At 38.8% G+C, this 25009-nt stretch overlaps 1 protein-coding gene across 1 annotated transcript; it reads right to left on the reverse strand.

The window, feature by feature from the left end:
• Nucleotides 1-810: 810 nt before the first annotated feature.
• On the reverse strand, nt 811-25009 carry LOC124285408 (tetratricopeptide repeat protein 13-like). Its single transcript, XM_046721631.1, has 25 exons — nt 24743-25009; nt 24092-24192; nt 23210-23285; nt 22172-22242; nt 21780-21845; nt 20861-20953; nt 20302-20418; nt 19598-19711; nt 18978-19060; nt 18519-18649; nt 17848-17963; nt 17143-17209; nt 16666-16784; nt 15660-15700; nt 14647-14818; nt 14441-14480; nt 13223-13379; nt 12760-12843; nt 12545-12626; nt 7421-7533; nt 5284-5416; nt 4653-4732; nt 4465-4543; nt 3595-3674; nt 811-2511 (listed from the first exon to the last, which is right to left on the reverse strand). Exons 1-25 carry the CDS (start codon nt 24996-24998, stop codon nt 2412-2414), a joined length of 2571 nt encoding a protein of 856 aa, XP_046577587.1. The 5' UTR covers nt 24999-25009; the 3' UTR covers nt 811-2411.

A 25009-nucleotide genomic window follows, 5' to 3' on the forward strand; every position in this document is an offset into this window, starting at 1 on the left:
TAGCCTTGTGGTTAAAGCGTTGGTTCGTCACGCCGAAGACCCGGGTTCGAATCCCCACATGGGTACAATGTGTGAAGCCCATTTCTGGTGTTCCCGCCATGATGTTGCTGGAATATTGCTAAAAGCGGCGTAAAACCAAACTCAGTCAGTCAGTCAGTCATCTGAGAAAATCACATTGTCCCAGTTAAAATTTCTATGCTGTAAGCACCAGTTCTACATTCGTTCCTTTTGTTCAGGTTTCATGATCGGTGATGGAATTCCTCGACTTTTCTGCCAACCCATTGCATGCAGCTCAGTTCTAATTGTCTCCTTACAGACAACCACAGTTCCTCTATCAATCATATCCAGCCTTAAGATTTCTAAACTCCTTCGTTTGTTTTTAGAAACAAGAATACCAAGCCGCCTCCTGTCACCAACAGTCAATTTTCTGGGCCTACCTGTCCCTCCTTGGTGCTCAATACCATATCCATTTGCAATATTTTTCAAAACACGATTAACAGTGGACAAAGGGATGCCTGTTCTACTTGGAATCACTTCAGCTGATCTGATGTCCTTGTTATAATACTCTAAAATCAACTTCCTCTTCTCCAAATCATCCATACTGAGGATCACTGAAAATGTCGTCTGCTAGAAAGTAAACAAAGGGGGATAACTCTTCACAAACTAATGAAAAAGGATTAACGGAGTTGTCTCTCTTGAATGAAACCAAGCACTTGATAGCTGGTCAAGGATGTTTATACTAGAAAATCCAATTAAACATATTCCTAAAATTCTCAATAATTTCTGGTCATACTATACAACAAGATTACCTTTAGGATATAACAACTGTTTTATTGACAGCACTGTTGACATCTGGCTGGGTACAAACTATAGAAAACTGGCACAATCTTCAATGTTTACTTGTAAACATTCGGGAAAATTTGCATAAATCATATCATGTTATTGGGGATGTAACAAGTGTTACTGAACACAGAGAACCCTTTGCTGACAGGCTCTCCTTTCATCATCTCTAATACTGTCATTAACAAAATTTGTTTTCAAATTTGCTTGCTTAATTTCTCTCTCTTATTATCCATCTTAGTAATAGGTAAGAGCAAAATCAACTTAATAATTATTTTTTGCGGTATAAAATGCTCAAAAGAACGCCCAATGTCTCTCATATGACTTTGGTTAGTGTGTCCTACAATGATAGATCACTGATTAACTATAGACAAGGAAAAGATCAGGTGTTCCTTATCTTATTTTGAGAAGTATATATCAAGTAACATACAGAAATTGGGAAAACAGTTACAATTACTCCTGAATATAAACTCCAGAATGTGTATAAGTGCAGTGCCACATACATATCGCGAAGGTCATTAGAGCAGGGGACCATACCTTTAGCTGCAATCACATAAAGTCATTGTTATGAACTGATTTTCTGAACATGTTAGCAAATGATTGTTTCTTTCTGCTTTAAACTTTTAAACCTTAAAAACAACTTTCACATTCTTACAGTGTGAGTAAGTCAGATCCCCAAAACAGCAGAATTAGTACAAGCTTTGTTCTCTGTATACATATTGCGATTCCCAGAGTCTACAGACAAATATCTGATCAATTATTAATCAGAACGTTTAAAGGTAACTTATTGCTCCACTCTATCAAAGATGGAGTTGTTGGGCAAACAAGAATTAATAAATAACTAAATTGAAATTTATGACTGACTTTTGGGGTCAATCTATCCAACTGTAAACAAAACAATTCAAAAGTGTGGCCTCATCTGGATAACATAATGTCAGTACAATCAGTACTGAGATAACACTGTGAAGACAGGCTCATTGTGCTGCATTCTCCACGACTCAACACTTAAACTACACGACAACCTGATATAAAGCTAAATGTTCTTGTCTCTCTTTGACAATTATGAAAAAAGATTGAAAATGTACAATTAGTAAGACTGACAAAATATAGAAAACAAAACAAGAGTATATTTCACATTTTAAATATGAAATAAACCTCCTTTCAATCAGTCATTTATCAATGGGTTTGGATCTTATGTAAAACAAGAAATACTGCTCATCTGGATTGGGATTTTTCTCAGATCAAAGTCTCCTTAATTGCTTTTGTCATATTTGTCAGGCTCAAACAGTAAGGCACATAGTGGCATACAAAACTATTTAACGGATTTGCACAGCATGGGACAAGGGTCCCACTACCCCCAATACCCACATAGACACAGACACACCCATGTCACGTCACCTAGTGTTTTCCGCTATTTCTGAATGACATGTTCGTGTTTCATCGCTGAGAATGCAGCACCCTTGACTTCTGACTGAGATCATTATTTCAGGAGACTGTTGTGCATATATCATTGGGAGTGTGATTGATGCTGGAATGCATATAAAATTTAAAACAGTTAAAATTCCTATATATTAACACGAGCTCGTGTTTACTGTCAGGGCTTCTAAAACATGGCGCACTGTTGGAAATACTTCTGATACTTTAGGGAGAGTTGAGACAAGATTGTTGTTTCTGAAACATAAATAACAGCATGTTCAAACAGTTACCCGTAATGACTGCACAGCCTCAACTATATACTAGAAGACTAGAAAACATTTAATACAACAGACAAAAGAAGGAAAGAAGATGTTCAAATGAACTTCATTGATGGGCTTCAATGCTTGTTTATTGTCACAGTCAGCAATATTTCAGCTGTATCACAGTGGCCTGTAAATAATGGAATCCAGGCGAGGCAAACCAGTGATTGATATGAAGCACACCTTCTGAAGTCATCAGGGTCATCTGAGTGTCACAAACTGATCCATTTAGTTGCATCTTAATACAAGCTAAGGGTACTGGGGACCTAATTCATCCCAGAATACCAGAGAAAAAGTGTTTGTAAAACCTAGGTGAGAGTTTTGACCTGCTAGTAATTATTTTTCTCTCCGAAGGAACTCATTCGGTCTGATCATCATTTCTTGCAGTGGAAGCAATTACACTTGAGATTTTCAGCGACAAGGTTATCCACTGACTGGCACATAAAGGTACAATATGCAGAGATGCCAACCCTATTTTGGGCCTAAGTGTAATACTGGAGGTCAAAAAGTGTAATTTGGACCTAAAAAGTGTAATACATGTACTTAAAACACTTACTTAGTGAAAGGTGATAACTTTATAAAAATTACTTTTACAAAGGTTTATTCACATGAATAGGAAAGATTCTAGACAGAAATACACGTGACCAATCATTATGAAGTTCCATACATCGAAAATTGTTGGTCAGGTGACACAAAATACTTTAATTCCTTACAAGTTAATTTGAATAAGCGCAATGCTAAGAGTAAGCGATGCCTATCGGTGTAAGGCCATTTCTGAACCCTGCACTAGTGCATTACGAAAAACATTCCCTGTGAAATTTTATCCACTTTATTGATTTTCGCAAAACGAGTAGAAAAGCGTAATTTTCGCATATTACGTGTAATGGCATAATTTAATGGTCAAATCGTAATAATTACGCCCAAAGCGTAAGGGTTGGCATCTCTGCAATATGTTGGTCTTGAATTTTCCATTACTACATCTGAATCAACTCGATACTAGAAAGGCAAGAGGACTTACTTCTTGATACTCATCCACTGTTTAGAGACAGCAACAAAGGCATCAGGGGCACCTGCTAGCATGGCTTCTAACTCTAGCAGCTGAAACCATCAGATCATTTTGTTTTACTTTACACTAAACTTAGCAATAATCCAGGTACATGATGGATGTCTCAAAACAACCAAATCTGGACCAAACAATCCACTGACATCAAGGACACAACCAGTATAAATGGCTTGCACATAAAAAGTCAGTTAGCCTGAGCCCCTGATCCTGACAATTGCCTCTGGTGTCAAACATGGGTTGATTGTGATCTGTTCTAACCATCACATCACTACAGATGTATCCTGCTATAGGATATTTACTTCTCTAAATAGCAGGTGTCTGACTCAGAGAGTGTGGGTTTGGATCCAGGATTGGACACACCCAACAAAAGGACTAGAATCTGTACTTTACTGAGAAAGTGTAATCCCAAATATAACATGTGTTACTCTAAAAAAGTTAAAAACACCACATTCTTTCATATTACTGTAGGTAATCTTTTATGGCTGTGTGAATTTCTTTAACATCTTTATGTGTGTGTATAAATGGTCCCTGTATTGCATTGTTTATCATTTTGTCCAATACAAACAGTAGATACAAGTTTGTACATTGGATACTAAACTGCTTCAGAATGTGTTTTTCCAACTGATATGTGACGTTAATGACCAATGATCTCATTATATACAATTGTATATAAATTTTAACATGTATTCATTTTGTGTTGCATAGTTATCAAACAATTTTACAAATGTGCAACAAAGTTGTAGAACACTTTCTAAAAGATGCTACATAAACATTTCCAGTTATTAGTTTTGTTGTTCATGATGTACAGGATCTAGCAACACCTACCTTGCCTGTAGGTATCTTCCCTGTCACCTGTCTTCCTACCGACATGACCAGACCGAGGGCTACTGTGTATGCCACAACACTGGAACAGCAGTAACAACACAATCAATGCAATGTGCACAACACCAACTGGGAACTCATCCAAAACTAATAATTCTCACAGAACATCTGCTACGTCACTATAGACATACCTGGAGCCTCGGGTGAGGGGCATGAGGTTGTAGAAGTAGTATACCAGGGAGACAATCAGGTTCAGTATCTGGTCGATGTCCTACAACAGTACAAGATGTGGGTTATTACTGGTAAGTCACTGACAACAGGACCGCCTCCGTGGTGTAGTGGTTAGAGCGTCCGCCCGGAGAGCGGAAGGTCGCGGGTTCGATCCCCGACCGCGTCATACCAAAAGACGTTAAAATATGGTACTTGTTGGTCCCTGCCTGGCGTTCGGCATTAATGGGTACAACAAGGACTGGTCGGCTCGGAGTCAGTATAGTTTGTCTGAGTGGGGTATTCATGCTTCACTGAGGCATGGTATCTCAGTGGGCTAGCACTATAAAACCAGCTTCAGTCTGGGCTAGTACAAGCAGCCGCACATACACATACACACGCATGCACGTCGTCATATGAGCGAAATATTCTCAAGCACGACGTATAACCCAATTTCACCTCACCTCACTGACAACAGATAGATCTGATGAGTGAGTGATTGAGTGAGTGAGTGAGTCCATTTCGGTACACAATACTGCACCCAAACTGAAGCAATGTGCCTACCCCGTCAATGTCATGTACCATATCCTTCTTCCCCTCTACCACAAGACTTACAGATATCTTGCTGAGGCCTGTCTTCCTGATCTCGTCCTGTATCTGAGTAAAAACATAGTCCATCTCTGACGAGTACATCGTCATCCGCTCTTGGGTATTGGCTATGTTCAGAGCAAACACAATCTTGCCATTTCTGAAAAAAATAACCAATAACATATTCTTAGACGATTTCATGAAGTTAACAACAAAACTATGTAGACCAGAACAACAGACAAAACACTAATGATGACCGACAGTTAATGGACAACAGAGAAGCTGTACGAAAAGTGATGACCGACAGTTATGGACAACAGAGAAGCTGTACGACTAGTGATGACCGACAGTTATGGACAACAGAGAAGCTGTACGACTAGTGATGACCGACAGTTATGGACAACAGAGAAGCTGTACGACTAGTGATGACTGACAGTTGTGGACAACAGAGAAACTGTATGACTAGTGATGACCGACAGTTATGGACAACAGAGAAGCTGTACGATGACTGACGACTAGTGATGACTGACAGTTGTGGACAACAGAGAAACTGTACGACTAGTGATGACCGACAGTTAATGGTCAACAGAGAAGCTGTACGACTAGGGTTGACCGACAGTTAATGGTCAACAGAGAAGCTGTACGACTAGTGATGACCGACAGTTATGGACAACAGAGAAGCTGTACGACTAGTGATGACCGACAGTTAATGGACAACAGAGAAGCTGTACGACTAGTGATGACCGACAGTTAATGGACAACAGAGAAGCTGTACGACTAGTGATGACCGACAGTTAATGGTCAACAGAGAAGCTGTACGACTAGTGATGACCGACAGTTATGGACAATAGAGAAGCTGTACGACTAGTGATGACCGACAGTTATGGACAACAGAGAAGCTGTACGACTAGTGATGACCGACAGTTAATGGACAACAGAGAAGCTGTACGAAAAGTGATGACCGACAGTTATGGACAACAGAGAAGCTGTACGACTAGTGATGACTGACAGTTGTGGACAACAGAGAAACTGTACGACTAGTGATGACCGACAGTTAATGGTCAACAGAGGAGCTGTACGACTAGTGATGACCGACAGTTATGGACAACAGAGAAGCTGTACGACTAGTGATGACCGACAGTTAATGGTCAACAGAGAAGCTGTACGACTAGTGATGACCGACAGTTATGGACAACAGAGAAGCTGTACGACTAGTGATGACCGACAGTTATGGACAACAGAGAAGCTGTACGACTAGTGATGACCAACAGTTAATGGTCAACAGAGAAACTGTACGACTAGTGATGACCGACAGTTATGGACAACAGAGAAGCTGTACGACTAGTGATGACCGACAGTTATGGACAACAGAGAAGCTGTACGACTAGTGATGACTGACAGTTGTGGACAACAGAGAAACTGTACGACTAGTGATGAATGACAGTTAATGGTCAACAGAGAAGCTGTACGACTAGTGATGACCGACAGTTATGGACAACAGAGAAGCTGTACGACTAGTGATGACCGACAGTTATGGACAACAGAGAAGCTGTACGACTAGTGATGACCGACAGTTATGGACAACAGAGAAGCTGTACGACTAGTGATGACCGACAGTTATGGACAATAGAGAAGCTGTACGACTAGTGATGACCGACAGTTATGGACAACAGAGAAACTGTATGACTAGTGATGACCGACAGTTATGGACAATAGAGAAGCTGTACGACTAGTGATGACCGACAGTTAATGGACAACAGAGAAGCTGTACGACTAGTGATGACCGACAGTTATGGACAACAGAGAAGCTGTACGACTAGTGATGACCGACAGTTATGGACAACAGAGAAGCTGTACGACTAGTGATGACCGACAGTTATGGACAACAGAGAAGCTGTACGACTAGTGATGACCGACAGTTATGGACAATAGAGAAGCTGTACGACTAGTGATGACCGACAGTTAATGGTCAACAGAGAAGCTGTACGACTAGTGATGACCGACAGTTATGGACAATAGAGAAGCTGTACGACTAGTGATGACCGACAGTTAATGGACAACAGAGAAGCTGTACCACTAATGATGACTGACAGTTATGGACAACAGAGAAGCTGTACGACTAGTGATGACCGACAGTTATGGACAACAGAGAAGCTGTACTCACAAGTCCTCCGTCAGGATCAGCATGGCCCCGTCTAAGCGATCCTCCTCCTTCGTCTTAGTCATGCTGGGCACTTGTGTTGACACAAGAAACCCATGGGGGTTGATCTTTCTCTTCTGTACAAAAGAAAAGGGCAGGCTGTGATAACAAAAATTACAGCAATACCTAACAGTATGAGTGAGTGAGTCAGTGAGTTAGGTTTTACACCGCCTTTAGCAATATTCCAGCAACATCATGGCGGGGGACCAGAAATGGGCTTCACACATTGTACCCATATGGGGAATCGAACCTGGGTCCTCACCGTGACGAGTGAACGCTCTAACCACTAAGCTACTCCACTGCCCCCACATAAAGTCTGTGACATATCCCATAATGGTGAATACTTGTCATGAATATGTCAACAGCTATAGTGATAGCCTGTAAAATGTAATGGCATTTGTAGAGTAATTTTCTTCCTAAATCAGATATTATTCTTTATAAATGTCATGCTTCTGAATCATATTCCACAATCTTCATTACAAATGGATTTATTTCGGTATGATTTTACTTGTTATTACTTTCATAGTTCCTGTGTACAACCTGTCATGTCTGTGGTAGGTTTCATTATCAACCTCGTTACTTTTATATCAGGTTTCACTCTTCATGCATCTCATTACTAGGCATAGTTTACCCTGTTTATAAACCTAGGCATAGTTTACCCTGTTTATAAACCTAGGCATAGTTTACCCTGTTTATATGACCTAGGTATAGTTTACCCTGTATATAAACCTACCGTAGGTACAGTTTACCCTGTTTATAAACCGAGGTATAGTTAACCCTGTTTATAAACCGAGGTATAGTTTACCCTGTTTATAAACCTAGGCATAGTTTACCCTGTTTACATGACCTAGGTATAGTTTACCCTGTTTACATGACCTAGGTATAGTTTACCCTGTTTATAAACATAGGCATAGTTTACCCTGTTTATATGACCTAGGTATAGTTTACCCTGTATATAAACCTACCGTAGGTATAGTTTACCCTGTTTATAAACCGAGGTATAGTTAACCCTGTTTATAAACCGAGGTATAGTTTACCCTGTTTATAAACCTAGGCATAGTTTACCCTGTTTATATGACCTAGGTATAGTTTACCCTGTTTACATGACCTAGGTATAGTTTACCCTGTTTATAAACATAGGCATAGTTTACCCTGTTTATATGACCTAGGTATAGTTTACCCTGTATATAAACCTACCGTAGGTATAGTTTACCCTGTTTATAAACCGAGGTATAGTTTACCCTGTTTATAAACCTAGGTATAGTTTACCCTGTATATAAACATAGGCATAGTTTACCCTGTTTATATGACCTAGGTATAGTTTACCCTGTATATAAACCTACCGTAGGTATAGTTTACCCTGTTTATAAACCGAGGTATAGTTTACCCTGTTTATAAACCTAGGTATAGTTTACCCTGTATATAAACCTAGGTATAGTTTACCCTGTATATAAACCTACCGTAGGTATAGTTTACCCTGTTTATAAACCGAGGTATAGTTAACCCTGTTTAAAAACCGAGGTATAGTTTACCCTGTATATAAACCGAGGTACAGTTTACCCTGTTTATAAACCGAGGTACAGTTTACCCTGTTTATAAACCGAGGTATAGTTTACCCTGTACATAAACCTAGGCATAGTTTACCCTGTTTATATGACCTAGGCATAGTTTACCCTGTTTATAAACCGAGGTATAGTTAACCCTGTTTATAAACCGAGGTATAGTTTACCCTGTATATAAACTGAGGTACAGTTTACCCTGTTTATAAACCGAGGTACAGTTTACCTTGTTTATAAACCTAGGTACAGTTTACCCTGTTTATAAACCGAGGTACAGTTTACCCTGTTTATAAACCGAGGTATAGTTTACCCTGTTTATAAACCTAGGCATAGTTTACCCTGTTTATATGACCTAGGTATAGTTTACCCTGTTTACATGACCTAGGTATAGTTTACCCTGTTTATAAACCTAGGCATAGTTTACCCTGTACATAAACCTAGGTATAGTTTACCCTGTATATAAACCTAGGTATAGTTTACCCTGTATATAAACCTACCGTAGGTATAGTCTACCGTAGGTATAGTTTACCCTGTTTATAAACCGAGGTATAGTTAACCCTGTTTATAAACCGAGGTATAGTTTACCCTGTTTATAAACCTAGGCATAGTTTACCCTGTTTATATGACCTAGGTATAGTTTACCCTGTTTATAAACCTAGGCATAGTTTACCCTGTTTATAAACCTAGGCATAGTTTACCCTGTATATAAACCTAGGTATAGTTTACCCTGTATATAAACCTACCGTAGGTATAGTTTACCCTGTTTATAAACCGAGGTATAGTTAACCCTGTTTATAAACCGAGGTATAGCTTACCCTGTATATAAACCGAGGTACAGTTTACCCTGTTTATAAACCGAGGTACAGTTTACCCTGTTTATAAACCGAGGTATAGTTTACCCTGTATATAAACCGAGGTACAGTTTACCCTGTTTATAAACCTAGGTATAGTTTACCCTGTATATAAACCGAGGTACAGTTTACCCTGTTTATAAACCTAGGTATAGTTTACCCTGTATATAAACCTAGGTATAGTTTACCCTGTTTACATGACCTAGGTATAGTTTACCCTGTTAATATGACCTAGGTATAGTTTACCCTGTTTATAAACCGAGGTACAGTTTACCATGTATATAAACCGAGGTATAGTTTACCCTGTTTATAAACCTAGGTATAGTTTACCATGTATATAAACCGAGGTACAGTTTACCCTGTTTATATGACCTAGGTATAGTTTACCCTGTATATAAACCTACCGTAGGTATAGTTTACCCTGTTTATATGACCTAGGTATAGTTTACCCTGTATATAAACCGAGGTATAGTTTACCCTGTATATAAACCGAGGTACAGTTTACCCTGTTTATATGACCTAGGTATAGTTTACCCTGTATATAAACCTAGGTATAGTTTACCCTGTATATAAACCGAGGTACAGTTTACCCTGTTTATATGACCTAGGTATAGTTTACCCTGTATATAAACCTAGGTATAGTTTACCCTGTTTACATGACCTAGGTATAGTTTACCCTGTTAATATGACCTAGGTATAGTTTACCCTGTTTATAAACCGAGGTACAGTTTACCCTGTTTATAAACCGAGGTATAGTTTACCCTGTTTATAAACCTAGGTATAGTTTACCCTGTATATAAACCTAGGTATAGTTAACCCTGTTTATAAACCGAGGTATAGTATACCCTGTATATAAACCTAACTGCTACTTACTAGGATTCATTTTTCTATAAAATCACCACTATGTACTTTAAACTGAATACACTGTTCACTATAATCTGTTTTTTTTCAGAATACACTGTTCACTATAAAAATTGTTTTCACTATGTTCCACTCATCCCACTTGACCATACTTGTATACAGAGTTTAGTGACAAACCTAATTCTTGTGTCTTGCTGCCAGCACTATCCCCCAAACAATGCGGTGATCTGAATGAGGAACATGGATAGTTCCAGTTGCAGCTGAATGAGTTGGGCAAAAAATCCCAAATTCCACAGTGAGAACTACTGTCATTTTCAAGTATTAAAGAGTTGTTACTATGGAAACTTGAAAAATGTTGTTTTTGAAAGAAATACTGCACCACTTTTGAGATCTGGAAATGACCTCTTGCACAGACAGAAGCATGCACAGACGGACAGACTGATGAATGGACAGATGTTTCCATTTCAATATAGCTTGCCAAATGAATTATATGGGATAAGTAACAAGAATCTATATAACAAGGCAGAAAATGCATTAAACAATAGTTCCAGTCCAGTTTCTACCCTGCCCTACAAAGAACTGGATGTCCTTATACACTGATTTGTCTTCACTATGTAGGAAACAACATGTATGCTTTGAAAAAACATGCCAAACCTCAACCACCTGCAATGGTTGGTCCATGAAGTGAAACTGATGAGATAGAAAAGTTTAGTTGGCTACTGTAAGGCCTATCACTGATTTTAGTCAACACTGGTTTGTTTCACACTGTCAACATGGCCTTACCCTGGCTACTGAGTGGAGGGCCATACCCTGGCTACTGATAAGAGGACCTTACCCAGGCTACTAATAGGAGGGCCTTACCCTGGCTACTGATATGAGGGCCTAACCCTGGCTACTGACAGGAGGGCCTTACCCTGGCTACTGATAGGAGGGCCTTACCCTGGCTACTGACAGGAGGGCCTTACCCTGGCTACTGATAGGAGGGCCTTACCCAGGCTACTGATAGGAGGGCCTAACCCTGGCTACTGATAGGAGGGCCTAACCCTGGCTACTGATAGGAGGGTCTTACCCAGGCTACTGACAGGAGGGCCTTACCCAGGCTACTGACAGGAGGGCCTTACCCTGGCTACTGATAGGAGGGCCTGACCCTGGCTACTGATAGGAGGGCCTGACCCTGGCTACTGATAGGAGGGTCTTACCCAGGCTACTGACAGGAGGGCCTTACCCTGGCTACTGATAGGAGGGCCTTACCCAGGCTACTGATAGGAGGGCCTGACCCTGGCTACTGATAGGAGGGTCTGACCCTGGCTACTGGTAGGGCTATACCCTGGCTACTGATAGGAGGGCCTGACCCTGGCTACTGATAGGAAGGCCTTGCCCTGGCTACTGATAGGAGGGCTATACCCTGGCTACTGATAGGAGGGCCTGACCCTGGCTACTGATAGGAGGGCCTGACCCTGGCTACTGATAGGAGGGTCTTACCCAGGCTACTGACAGGAGGGCCTTACCCTGGCTACTGATAGGAGGGCCTTACCCAGGCTACTGATAGGAGGGCCTGACCCTGGCTACTGATAGGAGGGCCTGAACCTGGCTACTGGTAGGGCTATACCCTGGCTACTGATAGGAGGGCCTGACCCTGGCTACTGATAGGAAGGCCTTGCCCTGGCTACTGATAGGAGGGCCTTGTCCTGGCTACTGACAAGAAGGCCTTACCCTGGCTACTGATAGGAAGGCATTACCCTGGCTACTGACAAGAAGGCTTTACCCTGGCTACTGATATGATGGCCTTACCCTGGCTACTGACAAGAAGGCCTTACCCTGGCTACTGATAGGAGGTCCTCACATGACTGGGCCTTCCTTATGTCTTCCTTGAGGTTAGCATAGGATACAGCACCCTCCCTGAAAAAATACAATATGCCGATATATAACCCATGAATACATGAAGATCAAACTATTTTCAGGTGGTGTGCCTGGTATTTAGGCGGGAGATGATAATCTGATAATTCTTTATTATGGATTTGAATGTTCTTACCCTGAATAGTGTTCCAGCATTGTCTTGGCCAGTTTAAACACCAGGTCAAAATACTGCATTACTTTTAAGTTTGCCACAGATCCCCTGCAAAACAAACAGGCAGGGTATAGGAAATAATCATTGAGCACCCATTTTGCCAAAGTAGAGACTTCAGCAGTGTCCATTAATTATACATGCATTAAGAAATTACGTTAAACAAAAACATTGAAATTAGAAAACAACAAATTAACATTGTCATAAATAAGCATTCAGCAGTTCTTATTTATCCAGAACACACAAGAAGGAAGCAAAAAAAATATAAAAGATTTATTAAGTTATTTCAAAACTTTGGAAACATACTACTGTCTGTATGTGAAGTCTAGCCACAGACTGGTTACCATATTACAATGAGCTGAATGTTTGTCTGTTCAGTCTGTATGGTTCTGTACAGCTTAACAGTGTCACATGCAGGTAATAGTCCCACCTTATAAACGTGATATCTGTCCGATGTCCTTCTGTTGTAAGATGATCAGGTAGAGATGACACCCACAACACTGGCTGTTCCGGGTCGGCTAGGCGACGATATTGCACTGCTATTCCAAACACCTCCCTCCAGCTTATTGGCCTCTCTGTGATATTGACTACGGTTACATTACAAGAAGATGAGTGAGTGGGATGAGGATGACTTGAACAGTTGTCAGTTAAAGAAAGTCCTATGTGACTTAAGTCATGGATCATAATCATATTGGTGAAGCCTGTTATGGGGAGGGATTTCAGGAATTATCTCACCTACTTTCCAAGAGACTGTGTTTGGTGTATCACCATTTTGAACAGTATTTCAGTTATCGTAATGACCCCGTGAAGGTCCGGTTTAGAATGAACCTTCAGTAACCCATGCTTGTCGTAAGAGGCGACTAACGGGATCGGGTGGTCAGGCTCGCTGGCTTGGTTGACACATGTCATCGGTTCCCAATTGCGCAGATCAATGCTCATGCTGTTGATCACTGGATTGTCTGGTCCAGACTCGATTATTTACAGACCGCCGCCATATAGCTGGAATATTGCTGAGTGCGGCATAAAACTAAACTCACTCACTCACTGGGATATCCTACTGAATGTCAGAACTGACATGGGATGAAAACCTAAAGTAGAGCAGGTTCTAGACTTTGACTGTTGGTGGAGGAAATGAGTGTGTATGGTACTGACAATCATAGAAACATGTGCAGGGCGAATCTTGGATTCATGCCAATAAACATCAATTCCTGGTACATCTAAGGGAAGTAACTCAGCTTAGGGAACCTTATATGACTACGCCACCTGCGCCCACAAGTTTCCCTGAGTCTGTGTAGTTTATTTAAATATTCTTGCATTAAACAGAACATTTGCAGCATCTTACAATTAGTTTTACAAAAATGGTCATACATGAGTAAAATACACAAAGTAATTATCATACATTGAATAACTGATTAACAAGAGAATGAAATACATATACAACATTCAAAGTCATGCCAACTATTGAAATATTCAGAAATAGTGTTTCCTGAATAATGGTTGAACACAATCACAACTTGCTATATTTTCCATGAATATTTCACTTTTTAACAGCAAATGTTTTTCAAATGTTTCGAAAACCTTGAGAAACTGGAGAATTCAATTTAATAACTAACGTTAATTTAGAGTAATTATTTATCCTTATACATACCTCCACTTCCTTTTGTATTTTTATAACTTTTCCATTTCATCTGAAGCAGAAAGACAAATGTTTAATGCACAAACAAAGCCTGAATCCAAAGCAGTTCTGTTGAGTATTTTAAATCTTTTAAATCTGCTCACAAGCAAATGGAATCATTGGTAATATTTCTTAAGAAAGATTAAGCAACAATTAAGAATGCTGTTTGTGCACCATACCTCAAAATGTTGTGCTATATGTATAGAGGCAAGCCCCATAGCCAGGTTAAGTCTTTTATTGGGTGTAAAGCCATCCGAGTTGACCTGCATGGACCAGCCAATCTTCTCCGCCCGACATAGCAGGGACTGTACTTGAGGGGGGTAGCTGGACAGAGTCTGTGGGCTGACATCTCTGGAGGAAGAGACGTGAGGTTACATGTGAAGATATATTCATATCAGTAACAGACAAAGTTTTAGTCATGACATACAACAATGTTGATGCATCAAACATGAAATCATATTTATCTACCAGGTATATATCCTCACACCATCCTTGTCAGGAGGAAATCTTACAGAGTTTCTGTTTCATAATTCAACGTAAGGCCAGACCAATTTTATTTCTTGTTTTATGGATTTTTGTCCTCAGAAAACCTAAAGGCAGAAGGGAAAAAAAAAATAGAAAATAAACATCACCAGTCAAAGTAATATTCCTTTTAAATACTAAAAGTATTTTATTTTTTGGCAACTGATAAAGTTTAAATGGGGCAAATAACAATAAAAAATTATTTTTTTTTGTAAGTTTACATTTTTGGCCAATAAAAACATGAGGATTTTATTTTTTGAACGGGGAAAATTAATTTTTATCTTTTTTCTTATTCTTCAAAAAATACAACAGGCAGATCCGTAAAACAAGCAATAAAATTTGTCTGGCCTAATAACTAACATTCATTTTCTTTAAATGAACTAAACTTAATACTAGTATATGTTTTGGTATTGGTCTATATGTTTGATAAAACCTGACACATAAAAGACGTCTTTTTGTGAATTTACTTTGAGGTCTTGCATAACTTTTCAGATGGCTTCCCACTTGTGCTTCAAAATGACCCAAATGCAATCCCTGGTGACATGCCAATGAAGAAACAAATTCTAAATGTTTATAGGTTTCCTTTTGTCCACTTGGTCAGTATGATTGACAGTATTTTCTTTGTTTCTTTCTAAAGTTAACTGACTGAAGTCAGTTGTAAACTACTCACCTGATGTCTGGCTGTAAACCTGGCTGCTCTTGATATGGTTTCTGTCAACAGTGAGTGAGTGAGTGAGTGAGTGAGTAAGATGGGTTTGCTAGTGGACAACAAAGCTTCAGAATATTTGCATAAGGGAAAACTTTCTTACTTTGTATAGGGGCAGTTAAGCGATATTCAGTGATCTGAATTGGGTGAGCGAGTATGGTTTGACACCGCTTTTAGCAATATTCCAGCAATATCACTGTGGGGAACACCATTTAATAAATGGGCTCCACACATGTACCCATGTAGAGAATCAAACCAGGGTCTTTGGTGTGATGAGCAAACACCTTAACCACTTGGCTACAACCCCCCCCCACCCACCACCCAGCCCTCAGTGATCTGAAGATACATGTTGATGTTAAATACATTGATGCTGTTATATAAACTAACAATATAAATTTTTATTATATTCTTAAGGGTGAAATACTGTAAATATTGGTGAAAATAAAAATGGTATTTTCACTGAGTAGAATAACATGTTATTTCACTGAGTAGAATATCACTTTTGCCTGGAACTACTTTCTGCTTAAGGGCTAGACTGTAGTTGGGTTGCGTAATAAAATGCAGACTTACTCGATCATTTATAAACAATGATCAAAATATAATACATAGAATATTTTGTTAATGTTGTCAAATAACATGTATATTTCATCTCGTGGTCTGACAAAGTTGATATGTTATTTGACAGCATTAACAAAATATCCTCTATATATCTGACTTCAATATTTGTTAGTATATTCTCCAAAACATGACAAAACTGTCATTTCTAACAATGCCATCAACAACCAAATTGCCGTAAATGACATACCATAAACAATCTCTCAAACAGCCATGTGACTCAAACACACCAGAAAATGTCTCTCAACCATGTGACCACACATAGATACCGTCAACAATCTTTCAAACAACTATAGGATCACACACAACATACCGTAAACTGTCTGTAAAACAACCATGGGACCACATGACATACCGTAAATGTAAAAGGCAATGTTTTGACCCAGTGGTCCTGGAATTCGTCTCCCAGATCGTACTCTGGTTGGAGCTGGTCCAGGTTCACGTCTAACTTGGAATGTAAATATCGGCCATATTCTGTAACATCACACAGCTGGTGTCACACTCTCCATCACATGCACAGTAAATAGTGGGTAAATTGCTAGTTAAGCAACTCATTCAGGAATTACAAAATGGCAGCTAGGAACTTTTGCGTAGGATACTGTCAATCTTACTCAAATCATATTCCTCGTGATTTGATACCTTTGTTAGTGAAGATCTAACAAACATTACCAAGGAGGACACTTCAAATGTACCCTGTGAAAACAAGGGCCACCAAATAGAAGGCTAGTTCCCTGCTTTGATTACCAAGCTGATAATGGCCTAAAGACAACTTCTCAAAGATGCAGCCATAGCCGTAACTGATGAACAACTAGCCCTAATCGGTAACACCTACCTCGGAGGTAATGAGCTTTTATAAACTCAGGTGACATTTTTATAGATCCTTGACTTTTTACCATGACCTGAAAGTGGAGAATGCAAAATGTTAAAACTTCCTAATTACTACCATCAGTTGGCATTGACAAATCACTAATCAACCAATGACTGATCAGTATTCATGATTATGAAATACCAATACTAACCCACCAAACAGTTGATACTACCTGCAGACTATTGACATATATCCTACCTAATAGAATCATAAATGCAGTGATATTTCAGCTAGCATACAAACAAGGCATTATGTTGGGAATTTTCAAGAGCTAAACTTACCTGGAACAAATGGTAAGCAAAATAAGAATTGTTTCAACTATTCTTTGACATAAATGATAGAAAATAGTCATTGATGAACTCATTAAAATCAGACCTTAACGCGTGCTACTATTGTAGTTTGTGTAGCAGTAACATGCACCAAGAACTGATTTTAGTAAGTTAGAAAACCGAATGTGCGGGTAATTATTTGAAAAGTCAATTACTGCTTAACATGGCCGATATATGGGTCAGGAATTCAACGACGATGGAGAAGGGGTCAGTTGTAGTAAGAGAGACACTGTTGTGTGTAGTATCAAGTATCAGTAATATCAAGCACAGAGCACAGTGCTACAACACAAGTGCTAAAACATGGTATTTAGTGAAAGGAATTGAGTGGTACGGTACCTACTTTCGTGGAGGCCTTGACCCCATCGTAAAACTTGCCCATAGCTACGTAGGCCAGGCCTTGCATATATTGGCAGTGAACGTTTTCTGAGTCGATTTCTAAACATTTCTGAAACGGAAAAATATGACAATAATGATAACTAGAATCAAATCATCATGGTTGCTAATTAATCAGAAAATGATGAAATTGTTGTGATTATTTTGGGTGAGCTTTACAACGAAGATTTCCATGTGAGTTTCCAAGCAATACAATATTTTGTTAATGAAGTAGCATTTTCCAACTGTTCATTTACATCATCATTCATATACTTTGGTACAATAGTATAATGAATTTATACAATTTCTTGTCATTGTTACGAAGTAGTGAACACTTATATTTTCACCACACCACCATGAGTGTAGATGACATCATGAGGTCACTAGGCGTGACAGCAAAATGTCTTAATTTGAATATTGAAAAAGTGAAAGAAAAATGTGCATTCATTTGACTTGTGCTCAGCATTAAGTGGACAAAAAATCTGAATTCAGAACTTTAGAGATACCACTGCACGATTGGTCAAAAGTATTCGTCTTGTTGGCTCCCTTATTTTCCAAAGGGTACACCTAACCTCCTATGAGTGCTCTGTGGCACATATGACAACTATTTGTATGGATGCTGTACTGACGTTGAAGTCGTCAATGGCCCTTGGGAGTCCCCACTGTGGTACATCATACTCCCCTGGAGCTGCAGAGACAGGCTGTGGTTAGGGTCCAATGCAAGTGACTGATTAAAACGACTTCGGGCTGCTTTCAAGTTGCCTAATTCTCTGGAAAATAAAGAGCGACTATTTCCAAACTGTACATACTATCTGACTTCCAACTACAATCATACCCCAATTCCAAATACTCCCTTCCTTGCTGAGAATGCTGGATTATTGCTGAAAACTCTGAATATTTGCGGATGCATTTTAGTACTTCTCAATGCCTATTGGTTAACTGAGGCAATATGATGTCAAATTGCTTCACTGTTGGGGGAAACTGTGATATGGTATCATCCATGTTCACCACATCACAAATTAATAACATTACATTACCCGAACACTTGGATGACCAAAGAAGGCAGAAAAACAACAAAAATAGAAAACAGTCACTTACTTGAATGCCTGTGCTAAACTTGTACATGCTTCTATGTGATCTGGTTTCTTCTTTAGAATTTCTTTAAATACTTCTATAGCATTCTGAAAATATAAAAGCATCAGTTATGAAACAAATATGGTCAACAGCCATTAATTCAGACAGATATTACTGAGTATACAAGAAAAGCCTATTTGTATGAGTGAGTACATCTCACAAGAGTAATCACAGAGCAAACAATTAATGGATTAGATAAGGAGGCAAGTATTATGAATACACAATGCCATTTAGAAAGTGGTCATATGTAACATGTGTTATACGTTGGATTACACTTTCTCAGCAAATTCTACAGAATTCTACAGATTCTAGTACTTTTGTCGGATTGAGTCCTATCTGGGATTCGAACCCACACCCTCAGAGTCAGGACATAATCGTCAGCACACAGATCTCACCTTGACCCCTGTAGTACTCAACTTGACCCTTATAGTACTTAGCTTGACCCCAGTAGTACTCACCTTGTCCCTTATAGTACTCACCTTGACACTTGGAGTACTCACTTTGACCCTTGGAGTACTCACCTTGACCCTTGTAGTACTCAACCTGTCTCGGCCCCTGCAGTACTGATACCCTATAGTACTCACCCTGACACGACCCCTGTAGTACTGGGCCAGACCCAGGTTGAAGTAGGACATGATGTACATGTCACCCTCAGACTCCAGATTCTGTTTAAAATCCATCTCAGCATCTGCAAAATTCTGAAATAACATAACAAAGTGTCACCCAGGCTAATAGTCTTACACAGCTTCATTAGACAGGTAGCACTATAGCAAGTATACCTTGAACATAATTAGGATGCGTAAAATCTGTATAGCCGTTTCAATACCATCAGCACGATTCCTTCAATGTTTTGCCACTACAGTGAGTGAGTTGGGTTTAATACCAATTTGGACAGTATTTCAGTTATTTCCAAGTGTGTCAGCTTAATGTGGGAAGAAAGGTCTTAGACATTTACAACCTTGGTGACACGAATGTGTATGTACATGATGGTGACATAACTAAGAACATAAATGCAAGGAATATGTAACACCAGAAACCCATGACAATGAGATGCTTGATTGGCATTTTAGAAGATGCTATTTGATGAACATAGAGATTTTTCTGGGTTACATCTTCTTTTTATTCTTGAGTACAACATTTCAGGGCTTGTTCTGGGCCCATCATCAGGTAAAACTGTTGTACTCAAGAATAAAAAGAAGATGTAACCCAGAAAAATCTCTATGTTCCCCATGACAATGGTTGTATACATGTCAGATAACGGCCTCAAATGTGGTGCCTCATATCTCACCTCTAGTAAAAGATTGATAACACCTCTCATAAAATATAGTTTTTCTGTGGGTCTGTGTTTGATGGCCACTGTGAGATCCTCCAGCGCTTCGTTATACTGACCGAGACTGATATACACCTGTAACACAATCAAGGCTTTGTAAACTCAAGTAGTTTCAAGGGAGAAGAAGGCAACTCCATGTAGACAATAATTTATATAGTTTCATCTTTATATCTGCACAACAATTCGAATCTGTTTTGACTTAGTAGGTCTCACAGTAACTGGATTATATACTTCTCTTGACACAAAATATGATGACAATATTTTGTTGGTATGTTCTAAGGATAACAAGCTTTAAATCATTAAGAGTCATCCTCTAAGACAAGAACGTTCACTAGCCCACATGAAAACTAGACTTTGATATAGGAAAGAAGCCTCTAGACCCCAGTGTTGGAAAGTCACCGTCCTTAGTTCATGCACTGATGATATGAGTGTGCTAAGCACTTGGAATACAAAGTAAAGATGATCCTACGACATCTTACACGCTGGTTAAAAATATTTCTACAGAATTGTGTCTTACCTCTGCTCTCCTTTCATAGGCTTCATGTCTCTTTTTATCCGTCTGAATGGCTTCTGTGAAGTCGGACAGGGCTAATACTGCATTTTCCGGTATCTACAGACAGAACAAGGCTCATGTGACTAGAGTATGGATATAGTGACAGGGGTTTTATGTTGTCCTGCACCATGACTGTGGAATATATGTATTTGTGGAAACAAAACCAATGTATAAATGCAAGTCTAGCTAGATCTATCCCATAATGAAATAAGCATCAGGAATTGTTTTAGAGGAGAGGAAGGTACTGTGTAATAAAAGATTCCACAGACTATATGTTAGTCAAGGTTTTACACTGCTCATTAGTGTTGGGAATTGGTTAAAATCTCATAATTGATGATTGGTTCATTACCACCGATCAATCATCGAAAACAAATGGTTAGCGTCATTTAGGAAATTTGTTAAAGCACAAACAAATAAGGAAAAAAACATAGTTATTTGGGGTTTTTTGGGGCAAAAGTTCACATCTTTAAAGGATGACTAGTATGATAGGAACATAAATTTCTTGGTGTCTTTAAGATAAATTCAATCATGACTTGGAACGAGCTTGCAGTGCTTATGAAATGTAACAGACAAAACCAACCTTGTGAAAAATATTGTTGATCAAAACAAGTGTTCCAGAATTGTTTCTGTTCGATTATGAGAAAACATGATCGATTGCTTGGTCGTTTAGTCACTGCAACCAATCTTCGATTATTTCAATTAATCGGACCACCACTACTGCTTATAGCTATGCCAGTTATCAAATATGGGTGGAATCAAATTTGGTTATTCTGCAAGATGAATATTTTCACCACAAGGCCACCCTGGAAGTCCATATTTATACTGGATATGGAAAGGACTCCTGACAAAATATCTCAGCTTTGGATCATTGAAAGCAACATACGTTTAAGCCTTTCCTTGCATAGGCCACTCCTCGGCCATAGAAAGCAGCTACAGTTCTTGGATTGACCTGAAAATATTGGGATATTTTAACACCCACTTCTGACAAGTCATTTAAAGTGCATCCAAAATAAAAATAACTCAGTATTTCAATCAGTACTGGAGTAATGATATATTGTATTTCATGTTGTGGACTGTCATTTGCTACATGATGTCATCACACAATAACAGCAACAACAACAGCAACAACATTGACACCAACATCATCTCTTAAATACCAGTCTACCCAATTCCAATCCCTTTCATGACATGTAGACTTTTCAGATATTTCCAACTCCAGATAGCCCAATAGAATGTGTGACATTAATTGATGACAGACTGAAACAGAACACTTACCTGAAGTATTTTTGTAAACTTTTGAATGGCGAGGTCATGAGATCCTAAATTAACCAAGACCACTGCCACCGCTACAACACAAGGTCATTTCGCATGTGATTAATATTAGCAACATAGCATGTGATTAATATTAGCAACATACAGGTGTAACATACTAGCTTACACAGGGACAATTTCAGTGAAGACCTGACAAACTATGTATTGGTCATGTCAGGTCAACTTTCATATTAACCAATCAATGGGGAGAAAGTCTAAAGTTTTGGAAATGGTCAGCAAGATATTATGAGCAGCCCATCTCAAAATGAGTTTCAAAGATTGGCCTGACATGACCACCTGTGGATTTTGAGATCTTCAGCATTGTAACAAGTTAGAGTAAAGAGATGTCATTCATGGAAATAAATATTTAACAGGAAATGTAACATATCATTTGACTGTAGGATCAATATTTCAGTAGTACTCTGCAGGGCCCCATTCAACAAAACAATCTTATGTCAACTGTAAATCACATGTTTTAAGAAACACTTCTGACAGATGTAGCACTAAGATAACTGTGGCTTCAATACTTTAACTTTTTTGTACTGGCAGTAGTTGCTGAAATCGCTTTGTGAACGGGACTCTGTATGTAAATCTGCCCATGATATGGCATTACACAAATATATATACATGTACAAGTATATGCAGTGTGTGAAATAAGGCCCATCCAACCACCCGAGATGGGCTAGATTTCTGACGGACGGTCTAAATTTACAGCTAGCCAGCTCGATGGTCTGGTAAAAATTTCAGATAACACGTTCCATACATCTGGGTACTTTTCTTTGGATTGTCTGGTCTGTTTAAATCCAATCTGGGCTGGTAACATTTTGAAGTTACAAGTTGAAGCCCTGACATCTGACTGGGCTTTTGGCTTATTTCATACACTGGTATATGGTAAGCCTACTGCATTCTTATTATCACCTGGTAATTTTCACAATTTAGTTTTAGGTAAAAGATCCTTTCTATGACCATGAGAATTTAAAATGACTTGACAAATCATCTTACCAATCTTTTGGTCAATATCAGCATCTCCAGTTGCCATGGGTACAAGACCTTGTTCTACTATACTGTTCGCTAATATCTATAAGAAACATCATTGAAATAATAATTATTGATCATGATTGTATTTCATTTTGTCTCAGTCTAACAAAGATGCTGTTCCAAAAACACAGATTAATACTGTCTAAAAAATACATGCTTTCCTTAGTGTACAGAAATTCTAACACTTTCGTTCAATTTCAATAACACTTGTGAGATCACAGATTGCAACCCTACTTTCTTCAAAATTGGAAAATTAATTCATCCTAATCAACAATGTTTTCCCCTTCAACATGTGATACATGCAAAATTATATTGAGACTATCTTTTTAAATCATCTACATAACTTTTGATGCTCACTTTGATACAATGTCACAATAACAATCAGTTGCCAAGTTGTAGCTACTTTTGCATAAAAATCTTTAGTTATGTCGCTTGTCCTCAAAACACAGACTAGGCTGAAATTTTCTACTGCCTCCCTATAAAAACAAACAAAAAAACACAAAGCTTCCCCCAGGCTGTGGTACAGAATATGGTGAATTCATAATTTGTTTTTTAATTTTTCAACTACACTTATTGGAAAAAATTGTAAAATCATTCCATGAACCTGTCTTAACTATAATGCTGATGTCCTCTTTTTAAACACAGAAATTATAACATCTCCACCTTCTGATGTTTTAGACCTCAGTGGCTATGCATGTCATACAAGGTGACAATGACGACAATAGAATAATAGGTCTTAATATATTTGACAGATAAGCATATAGTATAGAAGAGAGAAATTTTGAGAATATTTTCACAAATATTTCTGTCCTAGTATTCTTGCTAACATTGAGAAAATATGCCGACCTGGGGGTCCTCTGGACATGAGGACGGATCATCTTTTGTGCAAACTTGGTTCAAACTCTGAGAGGTACAAAGCCCAGCTGGGAGATTGTGTTTGCCTGTCTCTGTAATGCAAATCATGAATACAATGAAAGATATCACAGCATAGGATAAACCTGTTTCACACCAAAACTGATACGTTCTTTACATGTTAGTAAGTCATAACAATGCAGAATTATTTGAAATAAAATTACTAAGTAAAATTGATTACAAAAACATTGATGGAATTAACTGTGAGTACTAGGTATCAAAACAATTAAACATGTAAAGTGCTAAAGTACCTCATCATTATCGGCATTACGCATTTGTGACGAAAAATATAATATATAAACATGTGCAATTAGAAGCTCATGTAAACTGACAGTGATAAAATCGTGAATACTGTCATAATTGCAGTAAGAAATTATTTAATAAACGTATACAACGTATCACAATCTACAGTATAGTACATGTCAACAGATCGATACAAGTGGGTGTATATCGCGGTCGACCTGTCAGGTCACACGCTAGCTGTAAGCGACTGGTTTGGATGACATGCCCCATGCCTTAATTGGACTGAATATACTTCACAACTGGCGCAAAGTAAAAATATTTTTAATCTGTACAAACACGCACCACACTCTGCAACAACTTCGCCGGGCGTCAACACAATGTTGAACTTGAGCGGAGTTGCTTCCCATTCTCTGTTGCTCGCCTTATTCCCGCATACGAGGCAAGGGGCCCCCTTAATCGGTTCGATTCGTTTTAATTCAAAAACCTGTCTGGTTCCATCTTCATGTTCGATCTGGACATTGGCGATTTCGCAGAACTGATTGTCCTGCAGTGTAAAACATAACTGTAAAACCACCACCGTTAACCACAACAGCGCCATGTCACCATGAG

The sequence above is a fragment of the Haliotis rubra genome, unplaced genomic scaffold (assembly GCF_003918875.1).
Source record: "Haliotis rubra isolate DU_JTF1 unplaced genomic scaffold, ASM391887v1 Scf36, whole genome shotgun sequence".
NCBI lineage: Eukaryota > Metazoa > Mollusca > Gastropoda > Lepetellida > Haliotidae > Haliotis > Haliotis rubra.

Excerpts from the sequence above, each read along its gene's own strand:
- LOC124285408 (XM_046721631.1), bottom strand. The coding sequence starts at position 24,998 with ATGGCGCTGTTGTGGTTAACGGTGGTGGTTTTACAGTTATGTTTTACA. Across the intron at positions 22,243-23,209 it reads TGATATTGACCAAAAGATTG|CGGTGGCAGTGGTCTTGGTT; the intron begins GTAAGATGATTT and ends CTTGTGTTGTAG. Across the intron at positions 14,481-14,646 it reads ATATAGCACAACATTTTGAG|ATGAAATGGAAAAGTTATAA; the intron begins GTATGGTGCACA and ends TTTCTGCTTCAG.